The sequence below is a fragment of the Lynx rufus genome, unplaced genomic scaffold (assembly GCF_022079265.1).
Source record: "Lynx rufus isolate CCGP_SWC_20201006 ecotype Redwood Valley unplaced genomic scaffold, mLynRuf1.p SCAF_13, whole genome shotgun sequence".
In the NCBI taxonomy this organism is placed as follows: Eukaryota; Metazoa; Chordata; class Mammalia; order Carnivora; family Felidae; genus Lynx; species Lynx rufus.
In genome coordinates, this window is record NW_025814827.1 from 9,560,699 (window position 1) to 9,573,504 (window position 12,806).

At 53.4% G+C, this 12,806-nt stretch overlaps 1 protein-coding gene across 2 annotated transcripts in view; it reads right to left on the bottom strand.

Annotated features, from left to right (window-relative positions):
- The window catches only part of SMAD3 (SMAD family member 3), a 115,630-nt gene that overhangs the window by 17,843 nt on the left and 84,981 nt on the right, over positions 1–12,806 (bottom strand). For both annotated transcript variants that reach the window (XM_047074905.1, XM_047074906.1), the window contains exons 2-4: positions 4,374–4,567; positions 4,065–4,196; positions 2,640–2,714 (exon numbers count right to left, since the gene is read on the bottom strand). In XM_047074905.1, coding sequence (XP_046930861.1) covers positions 2,640–2,714; positions 4,065–4,196; positions 4,374–4,567 — 401 coding nt within the window. The remainder of the gene's footprint in view (positions 1–2,639; positions 2,715–4,064; positions 4,197–4,373; positions 4,568–12,806) is intronic.

Genomic DNA, 12,806 nt, shown 5'->3' on the forward strand with positions numbered 1-12,806 from the left:
CCAGGAGGAGGTCTGATCCCGTGTCCCTGCCCTGCTTTCTCTCCCTGGGCCCCAGTCTTCACCTGTGGAACAAACAGACGAGCGGCTAACCTCAGAGGTCTCTCCCACAACTTGATGGTGTGAGGATCTGGACCAAACCCACAGCACAGGGCACAGAGCTCCCTGGAAGCTATGGCCCCAGGAAAACGAGGCGGACAGGGAAGGCCCAGGCGACGAAGGCCTCCCCTCCCACACAGGTAGGGCCACAGCTCCCCAGAAGGCCCCTTCAAATACCAATCTAGCCCTTTCCCCGGGTCTCAGGAAACTCACCCAGCTGCCTCAGAAACCCTACAACTCTGCAACCAGACTGATGTTTGAGGCAATACATGAGGCTGCTCATGGGGATGTGTCCAAACCTACCCAATTCTTCCTGCCCGGCTACCTTCTCTCCAGCCCTCCCTCTCAGGAGAAAAAGAAAACCACATGGCATCTGCTTTCAAAAAAAAAAAAAAAAAAACAGTGCCGTTCCACAGAGCAAGTTGGCTCATCCCTTTGTCCCTGGACCCAAGAGGGCTGCAGCTATTTCTGTAGTAACAGCCCTGCAGGATGGGCGCATATGTGCCTTGTTTATGAGGGTCTGTTCCTGCTCCCCAACTCAGCTGTAACCTCCTTGAGGGTGAGGGATGAGCCATAGGCTTCTCTTCCTCCCCCAGAACCCAGCACATCAGGGGATGTGGAAGAGTCGTGGACGACAGCCTCCAACCTGGCCACAGAGTCCAAGCATGTCACCAGCGTATCAGCGATGGGATTTCAGCAAAGTGGTCTAACCTCCTCGAGCCTTGATTTTTATTTCCCTTCAGGTGTAAAATGGGGATAATGCCACCTATTGTGTGATTTGTAGAAATGAAGCGTGATCGTGCATAGACAAATGGCTGCACCATGACTGGTACACAGCAGGCACTCAATAAATGCTGGTTTCCTGTTTTGTGGCAGCCCAAATCAAGAAGGCCCAGGAAGGCTGTGGGACCATCTCACTGGTCTGGAAGGGCACGCATGCGTGTTAGGGGAGACCCAGGGCCGGACGAGGGGATCCTCGGACCCCAACTGAGACACTATCACATCTCAGCTGGCAGAGAAGCAGCTGGACTTGTTTCCAAATTGACAACTTTGAGTGAAAAGCCGAGGAGCAGAAGAAGACACCCCCCCCCAAGAGACTGGGGGTCCACAGAGCCCAACGTCTACTTTTGAGACATCACGGACGTCCACAGCAGGGCCCTGCAGGTACACTGACGGGAGGAGAGGAAGGAAGAAAGAAGAGATGACAGAGAGGGTGGGACAGAAAAGGAAGGCAGGGAGGGGGGAAGAAGCGCGCGCTGAGGGTGGTGGAAGGGTGGCTGGCTGCTCGTTCTGTGCTCGGACCCTCTCCTTTGGCCCTGCTTTGACAGTGCTAATCATTCTACACACAGAAAGAAGAGCAGGGAGGGAAGAGAAAAGGAGTTAGAAGCAACGTAGCATCTGGAAAGATGCTGCTTAGCTGGCCTGCTTCCCGTGCCACATCCCAGAGCTGCAGGCTTGCAGCCGTCGCTTGGCATGGAGTGCGGGAAGGCCCGTGACACACCGCAGCCCGGGGCGCGTCGTCAGCCACTCCCGGGGGTGTGTGCCACACCCCAAAGCGCCGCGACGCCCACGCCGGGTATCAAGCAGCCACGCTTACAACGAACATGCAAGTCTCCCTCGTGTGCCTCTTTCAGGACCCGCACACTCTCTTTTGGGCCGTGTGCAAGGGCGGGCGGGCTCCGTGTGGACGAGGCATGCCCGCGATCTTCGGGACGGACCATCTGCTCGGCCCCCTCCTCCTCCTCACCCAACCACGCACGGCGCCGCGCACATTCTATGTGGCAGCTGGGGTTCCATTCAAGGAGCCACCGGTTTGGAGCCAATTTGGTCCCGTAACAAATGATGCGGGAACATCTGGAGACGTGGCTGGAGACAACTGGGCTGGGTCCCTCGCGGCGGGAATACATAGATGACGTTTGGTCACTACACAAAAATAGACGTTTCGGGGGCCTCCACTGGCAGAGACCCTGACCGCCTCCACTCAGCCTTTCCTCCCGAGCTGTGTCAGGTGATCAAGCCCACCCATCACCCCGCTGCCAAGCTCTCACCAAGGCAGAGATTCTGCTTAAAGCCTGCAGTGGCTCTTGGCCACAGTGAAACCTTGAGGGACACTCCTCCTGTCTCTCCCCACTCCCCAGCCACACAGAGCTCTCACTGTCACCAGAACGCACCAGGCTACCCTGCCCATGCCCATGCCCCTACCTAGCATATCCTCTCTGCCTGACGGCCTGGTCAACACCTAGCCATCCCCAAGACTTGACTCAAGAAAAACCTACCCTGTGAGGTACTGTTCTGCTCCCAACACCTCCTCCCCAGGCTGGGGTAGGTGGCCCTCCCCTGTGCCCACTGCCACATGGCGTCCTCCATCAGGGCATATATGAGACGGCACAGTGACTGCTGGTCGTCGTCCTCACAAACTGAGCAGCTCAGGCTCCTCTCTCCCCAGTGCCTGGGACGGCATCTGGCACCTAGTTGTTGCTTCATAAATGCCGGGTAGAGGGACAGGGGGAGGGCAGGCACTCAGCGAGGATCAAGACTCTGACCTGCATCCATGCTGTGGTTCATCTGGTGGTCACTGGTCTCTCCATCTTCACTCAGGTAGCCAGGGGGTGGGGTTTCTGGGAATCAGAAGGAAGGTGGTTCATTAAGGGGCCTGCACGGTTCAGCTCGGAGACACCTGCTGCAAACCCGTCACACGTCCACACCACTCTGCCAGGAGCAGGTGCTGGAGGCGCTGCGGGCCTCTGAGCAAGGGCACCAGCTCCTCAATCCAGCTGGCCTCATGCCCTTCGACCCCCGTCTCCTCGGCTGGATTGTGACCACCTTTGTTCATGCCATCCTGACGCCTAAGACCGAAACAGCTGTTCCTAGAGCCGCTGCCAGGCTAACTTCTTCCCACCCTAGAAGGTCAAGTGTAAGCCCACCCCTCCAGGGAGGCTGGGGACTTGCCTGAGCCTCACCCACCTCTGTCCTCTGAAGGGCAATTGCCTCACGCTGCCCTTTGGCTCCGCTAATCTACTCCTGTACAGGTACCCTGTTCATTGTCACTCCTCTTATTGGACATCTTGGCTTCCCCAGTGGGCTTCAAGTTCAATGGCAGCAGCGACCATGATCTGTTTCTCTGAATGACCCCAGACGGTGACTTAGCTCTCTAACGTTTGCGCAGTGAACACGGTGACCTACCCCTAGGGGCCAGCGCCCCCTGTGAAGGACCTGGAAGAGGCTGGGCCTGTAAAGGGGTCTCTCTGTAGGCTCTGCCCCATGCACAGGCCTACAGTCAACCTCAGCACAGTGAACTCACTCAGGGTTAGAGGCTTGTCCAAGTCAGAGCGCTCTGAAAGGCAGGCAGGATTCCTGCCGCTGTGACCAGCCCAAGCTCAGCCAAGCAGTTTTCCTGGACGCCCTGCGTGCTGGTGATTCACACATTATTTGCATGTAAATGAAGGGCTTCTAAAAACATCTGCACTCTGACAGCTGAGCCGGCTTCTCCCCCGTGCAGTCAGTCAAAACTCCCGCTTGGGCCTCAGCCCCCACCCAGGCTGAAACCCCCACCAGGCTTACTTACTGAAGGGCCATTCTCCGCACCGGCTGCCCGGCCCTCGGCTCCCCCACTGCTCTGCAGGCCCCCAGCCCGTCGGGGATCCTGCCCAAACTCCAGCCCCGGCCGCGAGGGCGGTGAGAGAAACACAGCATTGCTATTTCCGCTTCCAAAATAAATGACGGCACCGAGGCCGGGCGGAAGGGTCACGCCGCCGCTCCTCCGTGCCAAGAAAAGCATCATTACTGAGCGGGGAGCCAAGGCCACGGGTCCTCTCCCAACGGGTGTGCGGTTCTGAGTCAGGGGCCCTCGGGCCAGCGCCGTGTGCGGAGGGGGGACAGGGCGGCCCAGGACAGCCAAGAGAGCTGCAGGGGGACTGGCGTGAGGACTGCTGGCACCCCTGCGTGCCCCTGCGCACCCCTGTGCCTACCTGGAATATTGCTCTGGGGCTCGATGCCCGCGGGGAAGTTAGTGTTCTCGGGGATGGAATGGCTGTAGTCGTCCAGCGGGGGGAACTCGGCCGGGATCTCTGTGTGGCGTGGCACCAGCACAGGAGGTAGAACTGTCCAGAAGAGCAGAAGCAGATTGGCGTCAAGGCCAGGGTGGCACCAAAGCCCTCCAAGTGCCACACCCTCCTCACCCCCCAACCTGGACAGGGAAAGGGGAGACGAGGCGGGGAGGGGATGGAGAGGACACGCAGGTCGCTGCAGACCCAGGGAGAGGGTGAGGCGGTGCCTACCTGGGGTCTCTACCCTCTGATAGTGGTAGGGATTCACGCAGACCTCGTCCTTCTTCATGTTGAAGGCGAACTCGCATAGCTCCATGGCCCGCAGCTCGTGGTGGCTGTGGAGGTCAGGCCATCGCCACAGGCGGCAGTAGATGACATGGGGGAGCCCCTTCCGATGGGACACCTGCAGTCGGCCATCCAGGGACCTGCCGGGATGGGGAAAGGTGAAGAGCAACAGTGAAGTGGATTGGGCGTGCCTTCTCCCGGAGTTCGAGATTGGTCTGCAGAGCCTCAGGGCTCTCTCCTCTGCCCTCATCTCTCTGAGCCTCATGGGCCAGAGATCAGAGAGTCTCTGTCAGGGCTGGCAGCAATCCCAGGAGGGAAACACAGACATCCACCAAGGAAGGCCAGAGGCCTCCCTGGCTTGGCAGGGGGCACCTTGACTACACCAGGCCCCGGGATGAGTCCTCCAGCCCTCAACCCCCCATGTGAAGGGAATGGCACTTGCAAAGGCCCACGGGCCAGACCGAGGTGTGCAGACGGGGCCAGGGCTGAGCAAGATCACTGGGGCTCTTTAGGTCCATGCGTGCATGAGCCACAGGGATGCTGTTAAGTGACCAAGTTAGGCCATGGCTAACCCCTCCCAACATTCACACAGCAAATCCCCCACGTCAGAAAGCAAGAAGAGTCCCTCTCCCTTTTAGTTGGCATTTGTGATGGGGCAGGGAGGGAGAGAGAGAAATTAAAGGGAATTTTAAGTTGCAAGACTCTAAACTGCCAACTTCTCGGGAATCGCTTTCAGTTTGAGGGCCGTTGGGAGGTGTCACCTGGGTGTCACCGTCCATAGTCCTCTCCTAGTTCAGAGCCCAGGCCTGAGCGGTGGTGCATACGCTCAGCAGGAACGGAGCCTGCAGCCCCACACCGGGCCCAGTCCTGCAACTGTCCCCAGGCTGGCCGGGCCAAACACCACTAACAACAGCACCCTGTCCCAGCTCAAACAAGGTTTTCTGTGGTGACCTGGCCTCGGAGCAGCTGTGACCTGGTGCCCCCACCTCTCAGGCCAGGCCAAAGTGTGGCCCCTGGACAAGTAGCACGGGTCCACAGAAGTTTGTTAAAAAGGAAGAATCTCAGAGGCTTCCCCAACCTGCTAAATCCAAATCTTCCTCTTTATAAAACCTCCAGGTGATCTGTATGACGAGAAAGGTGGAGCAAGGCGACAGGACAGCACAGCTGGGAGCCCAGGAATGCACTGTCAGACAAGGGTGAGGTGGAGAGGTAGAAGGCTCCTGAAGGTGACCTCTGGTAGCAGGCAGGCGAGGCGATCCCATTCACACCATCCTTTATCTAACAAATATTTTTATGAGCTCCTACTATTGTGTGGCGCTAGAGACACGGCAGCGGTGAGGGATAAGAGGTCACCGTGAAACAGACCACAGAGTGCTCCCTGCTCCTGTGGAGCTTCCAGTCCAATGGACAAGACCAGTATTAATCAAATAATCATACACAGCTACGATGACAAACTATGTGAGTGTTCTGAAGGAAAAGCACAGGGAACTACAAGAGTATGTGACCCTGGGGACCTTGCTTTGCTGAAGGGCCGGAGGGGGCATTTCTGAGGAGGTGATGGTTGGCCTGAAAGTCTAAAGGACAAGGAAGAACTAACTGGGCAAAGGGACATGGGTGGAGGGCATTCCAAGTAGGGGGATGAACGTGTGTGAAGGCCCTGAAAAGGGTGGAAAATATGGTAAAGGGAGGGAAGAGGAGAAGGGCCAGAGCGACTGGGGAGGACAGAGGGAGAGGACTGGGCATATGATGAGGCAGGGGAGCAGGCAGGCTAACTCTGCAGGGCCTTGGGAGGAAGGACAAAAGGTTCTGCCTTTTTCCTAAAAGCCGTAGCAAGTCCCTGAGATGTTTAAGCTGAGTGTGTGTGCATGAAATCCTGGCAGCGTGGACAAGATTAGGGGCCATGGGGGTGGAGAGTGAGTGGGGGGAGACGGGTGCATGTGAATAAAGAGGTACACAACAGAGGACTACTCTCCCTACAAGAAGGCCCATGCTAGGACCCCACTGGTCAGTGGGTATGACTTTTCTTAATAGCTGCGGGTGGGGGGCAGTAGAGAATCATTTGCAAGCTCTCCCTCCCCCCACTCCAGGGCCGAGGGCACCCATCTGCCTGAATAAACAATTTACGGGCACTCCGCGAGGGAAGGCCTAGCCAGATGCAACCAGAAGCACCAACCGAAGAGAAAGAAATAGGAATCCAATCAAACTCTCTAAGCCACTGGCCTGGGAACGGGGAAGGGACAAAGGTCAGCACAAGCCTTGGTCACAGGGACTGACGGGGAGCTGCTGACGAAGGGCATCTCAAAGGATGTAATTACCTCCCTCCCATGGGGCCCTGGACCAAGGAACCCCTCCAGCCAAAAACCGGTAATTACCAGGCAGAACAAGAGAGAACAGCCTGGACTCGCCCCCGAGGTAGAGAAGGAACACTACCGGATATGGAGTCATGTGGCCTGGGGTCAAGATGGGGTTCCCCTCTCCCAGCTGGGAGACAACACTGGGCAAGTCATGAGGTCTCTGGGACCCTCAGCTACTTCATCTGTAAAATGCAAACATTCCCCCCACCCACTACCCACAGCTCAGTCTCCACTGGAGGTCAGTGAGCATTATTATTCCACATTACAGCAGCCCTAGATAAACGGGGTGAGTTCGAGGGCTGGGCGGGGGGGGGGAGGGGGGGGAGAGAAAGGGAGAGTGGGAAGTGATGAGAGGAGACAGAGTTATTCAGCTGCTCCCATTCTCTAGCAAAGCCAATTAAGTGCCCGCAGGTGAGGAAAGTGGCCACATTCACTCTTCGGTGTTTGACAAAAGCCCCAGCTAAGAGCCAGCTGGACACGGTAGCAGCCTCTTCAGGGGGAGGCCCTGGAGAAAGGCTCAGGTGGGCAGTGAGGGAGGACCGGGGCTATGGAGGGAGCCCCTCCCCTTCCCACCTGGTTGATCCAAGGGGGTGACCCTCTGGTTTTAAAAATAATAATACAGGGTAAGAGCAGGGGCAGTGGAGGACAACACAAGAGAAAGGTCTCAGCTTCCGTGCAGCCGACAGCCCGGGACAGTGAGCATAAGGCCAAGTTCCTGACAACTCTGTACCCCAGTTTGAGCCTTTAGGAAGGGGAGGTAGAGGGGACGGACAGGATGCTCTGAGCACTCCTGATGAGGCAAGACCCTCACACACAGCCCTAACATCTGAAACCCCCAGAACCAGGACACCTCACTCGACAGAGACTGGAGTAGACCCAGGAACTCACACCTGCTCAGGGGCCTGCAAGGGGTGAAAGGGCGTGGAGTAGGTAGAAATGGGACCGCCTTGTAAACATGCAACTCTGACACAATACGGGTCACTAGGGCCAAGGTCGGGGTGTGGGGCAGGTTGTGATATGGTCTCTATAGGTTTTTTGCAGTTGAGGGATGGGAAGGAGCATCGAGGAGGACGACAGGTTTATTGCATCTGTAGGTCGAAACTTCAGTTTGCCAATTCCACATCCGATCCTGTCTGCATTTCATGGGCTGTTTTCTCTTGAGGATACAATGCTTGGCTGTCTCCCTGAAGAATTCTGGCATAGGAGGCTCCAGGCAAAGAAGAAGGAAGAGGGGGGGGAAAGAGGGCAAAGGGGAGGGGCTACGGGGGTAGGCAGAAGAGGCTGGTAGAGGGAAGGAAGAGAGGAGAAAGGGAGGGGTGAGGAATGGATGGTCAGGGGGAGGGAGAGGGTAAGAAATGTCCTTCCATTAAATACAACAACCTGAAAGGATGCGTCTATCTCTGTTGTGCCCAAGATAACAAGAAGAGTGTAGACATGGAAACGTGGCCATATGGGAACAGACGTCAGAGTGGAGTGAGCTGAAACCAAGCACCTGTCAGAGGAAGCCAACAAAAGTGATTCCATTCGTGCCTCAGAACCTGGGAAAGACTCGGGAATTGGAGGCACCATACACTTCTCAAGAGGAGGATCCAACAGGAGGATGGGTTTAAAGTCTATGGAAAAGGCAGCCAGATCAGCTCTCCACCCTGAGCCCCTGCAAACAGGACCCCCCCCCCCAATCCAGCAAGAGACAGGTTTACTCTCTGCAGAAAATGAACCAGAGAGCAGGGCTCTGGATGGGGCCACCAGGGCACAGCTAAGGGTGAAGGTCAGACGAGGGCTGGAAACAGGGTGTCGTGACTGATGTTTTGCTCACTCGGCACCCAGGACTGTGACGGGCAGGCCCGTACCCCCGACCCCCACCTGTGGAGAAATTAAACAGCTCAGCCCTTAAGACATGCAATACTGACATTTGGGGAACCCTCAACAAAACAGCCCGGTTCCTGCCAGCTCACCATATATATAGGGGAGCTTACCTGCCAACACATAACAGAGCATTCAATCTGCTTTCTACCGCTTCACTCTTAAACATGAATGCACAGCCAGAACCCTCAGCCATTTAGAGAACGCCTCTAACACAAGGCACAGAGACAGAAATAAGGGGGCGGGGGTGAGGAGGAAGTCTCAGACAATACAGGGAGCAGAAAAACTTTCAAACAAAATGAAACAAAAACTACTCTCAGGAAGAGAAAATATTACAATCCTAAAACAGGAACATTTACAAACTATGAAAAAAACTTTTGGAAATAAAAATTAATGGGAGTTAAAAATTGAGGAAAGACTTCTTGAAGTTTTCAACTGTATACACGAACTATTTATCAATGAGTTTTTAAAAATCAAGGGAAGCCCAGTAACCAAGTTCAGTGCGGTAATGGCAAATGACTGATAAACACATCAATGGAGCCTATCAGAGTCCAGAAATGGTTATGTATATATGGGCAGCTGATTTTCAACAAAGGTCCAAAGACCATTTAGTGGACGGAGGACCGTCTGTTCGACAAATGGTGCTGGAACAATGGGATGTCCATATGGGAGACAAATGAACTTCAACCTACAGCTTGCACCCTGTGCAAAAATTAATTGAAATGGGTCCTGAGATAAAGCCTGAAACCACAACTTTCAGGAGAATACACAAGGAATACGTGAGGAATCTCTGTGACCTTGGGGTAGATACACATTGCTTAGATACCACATCAGAAGCACATCTCACTAAAAAAGAAAGTTGACAAGTTGGACTTCATCATAATGTAAGCTCCTGATCTTTGAATGGCATTGTTTGGAGAATAAAAAACCCTAAGTTAGGGGAAAATATTTGCAAAGCCTACATCTGATAAAGGGCCTGTTTCCAGAATAAAGAACTCTGAAAATTCAATATTGAGAAAACAAACAAGGGTGCCTGGGTGGCTCAATGGGTTGAGCATCTGACTTCAGCTTGGGTCATGATTTCACAGTTTGTGAGTTCCGGTCCCGCGTCGGGCTCTGTGCTGACAGCTCAGAGCCTGGATCCTGCTTCAGATTCTGTGTCTCCCTCTCTACCCCTCCCCTGCTCATGCTATGTCTCTCTCTCTCTCAAAAATGAGTAAATGTTAAAAAAAAATTCAGAAAAAGAAAAACAACGCAACTGTAAAAAACAAAACAAAAACCAAAAACCAAAAAACAACAACAGGTAAATGATTTGAACAGACCCTCCACAAAAAGGTATAAAGATGGTCAATGAGCACAAGAAATGATACCCGACATCACCCGTCATTAGAGAAGGGCAAATTTAAACCATGGTGAGACACCACTTTGTAACTGTTCGAATGGCTACAATTAAAGACCATGCCACATGCTGGTGAAAGCACGGAGAGACTAAAACTTCAGATGTTGTTGGGTGGGCATGTAAAATGGTGTAACTACTTTGGAAAACAGTTTGCAAGTGTCTTAAAAAGTCCAAAACATAAGCCTATCACATGATCCACACATTCCACTAAGTGCTTCCCCAAAAGAAGTGAAAACATCTGTCCATTGGACGACCTGTGTACAAATGTCCACAGCAGCTTCGCCAGCAATAGCCCCAAACTGAAAACTACCCAACATTTATCATCAACAGGTGAATGGATAAACTGGGACGTATCCACACAAAGCAACACCACCCACCACTTCGTGAAAACGAACGGACTGTTGATACACGCAACAACGGGGATGAATTTAAAAACGCTCATGCCCAGTGAAAGAAGCCAGACGTGATTCTGTTTATGTCAAATTACAGAGTAACTTAAAGGAAAAATGCAAACTTCTCCAGAGTGACAGAAAGCAGACCAGTGGTTGCCTGGGGTTGGGGTGAAGGGATGGGAGTGGGGGCTTATTAGGGGTTAAAGGCTATGTTGACTATCCCCATAGCAGTGCTGGTTTCACAGGTATACACAGATGTCAACATTTATCAAATTGTACACTTTAAGATATGTGCAGTTTGTTGTAGGTTACCCATTATTAAAAAAAATAATAAAAGGCAAGAGCTTTGGGGCTTTGGACTTGGATAAACTTGGATTCAAAGACTGACCGTGCTTGATAACCGTATCAACTTAACCAAATTGCTTACGGTCTTGGTCTTAACTTTTTTTATCATCTGAAATGTAAGCCCCTCCATTCAATTGCTGGAAAGACTAAGTGCTACTTGCTGCAGAAAGCCTTCAGCATGGAGTCAGAACACAGTAACCAGCAGCCATCTACGGTCATTATTGTTTCCAGTAAGGCAAAAGTAAGGTACACGGTAGGGAACGCAAAAACACCAGCCCCCTCCCCTGCTCTGACAAGTGGGTGCACAGCCTGGCTGTCCCCGGACAGGCTTCAGTTGGCCTGGTGCTTCTCATTTCCTCAAGTCTTCTGTGCTCTTTGACTCTCCACACAGCCTGTGCACAGTGCTGTGCGGGTTATAAGGCAAGGCTCGTATTGACTGTATATCGGTGTGTCTGAGATGTAAGGTTCCTCTCCTGGGATCACACAGCAGTCTGCATCGGGCTTCTGTGAAAGACCAGCGATCCTGGCTGCCAGGCTGGGCCCTGATGGCAGGGAGACCGTCCCTGTCTCCAGCTCATGAGCACGTGATCACCAGTCTGGCTTGGCAGTATTTTCCAGAAATCATCTGGCCCATGCCCCTGCTTCTGGGCCATATGACTCCCAAACGTACAACGGGGAGGGCATCTCGTTCACTTCTCCGTAGGCATCTGTAGCTACTCCTCTTGGTTCGGGGTCTGGGCCGCCCAGAGCCAGCCCTGGCAGGATTTCTCCTCTCTCCCTCTGTCCCACTCAAAATCCTCACCAATGTTTACCAGAGTCATAAGAGTGAACTGGGAGTTTCAGCTGCTGGATCTAATTTAGCTGATGTGTCCAGCACACACCCTCCCAAGCTTACAGGGCAGCGGGCCCATGTTAAGTAAATCCAATAAATAGGTCTTAATTCTGAGCTGATGTTACCACGAACATGCTCCGCTGCAGGAGAAGATCTATTTATGACCCGCTCTGTTCCCTGACCCAGCCCTTCCTTGTAGCCCAAAACCACTTACTTGCTGAGGCTAAGAGCACAGTCCCAGGAACTGGCCTTTGGGCCTCCTCCCCGTTTAGGATGGAGATCTCTTCCCACACCCAGTGGCTTCCTGATGAGAGACCTCCACGTCTTTCTCCAGCAACCCTTTCCAGCTCGTCTGACAGAGGTTTTAATCCTTAAATATATTCTTCACCAGCCGAACTATTTCCTGTGGCAGGAAATTAGGTTTCCTCCCATTGGCTCCAAGTGGGACCCGTGAAATATCCCAAAATGGTGGTGGGAGCCATAGCCAAGGATGTGGTCATGCCAGAGCCCAGAGCCGACGGTAAGGTAGAGACGGCCAGAGCATTCCCGGGGGACAGGGTGGGGCCGGGCCCACCTCCTGCCACATGCCGTTCACATCCCCTGTTGCCAGTGATCTGCCACCCATAGCCATCTGGGGACAGCATGAAACATCAGAGGATTTGGACACGGGGGTCCAGGAGAAGACTGGGAACAGAGCACACAGGTTCCAGAAGAACACCAAGATCTATTCAGCATGAACCATGTGCCAGGCACACTGCTGTTACGTGAGAATGCAAAAATGGCAACGCGCCAGTATACCCCGCCTTCACCAAGCTCAGAGAACTTACGGGGCTTGCCTCAAGTCATATAACTGCCAGGATTCAAACCCAGGCTGGTGCTGAGAACCAGAGGAGAGGGAGGGTAAACAGTGCCTTTTCTGCTGTCCCACACCGCACGCCAATCAGGGAAACTGACCTCTTACCACTCAGCAGATACTGACTGAACATGACCACATGTGTCACATTTCCAGGCATGAGCCAAAGAAGTGAACAGAAAGCAAATTCACTGACATCATCCTATTCCAGTTGAAACCAAGTTTATTTAACATGCACAATACTAACCTTTCTAGCTTCTTTCAGAGACAACTTTTCTTTTTGGACTTGCCCATTAAGTAGTAATAACAACAATAGTGACAGAAGTTATTACTACTACTAT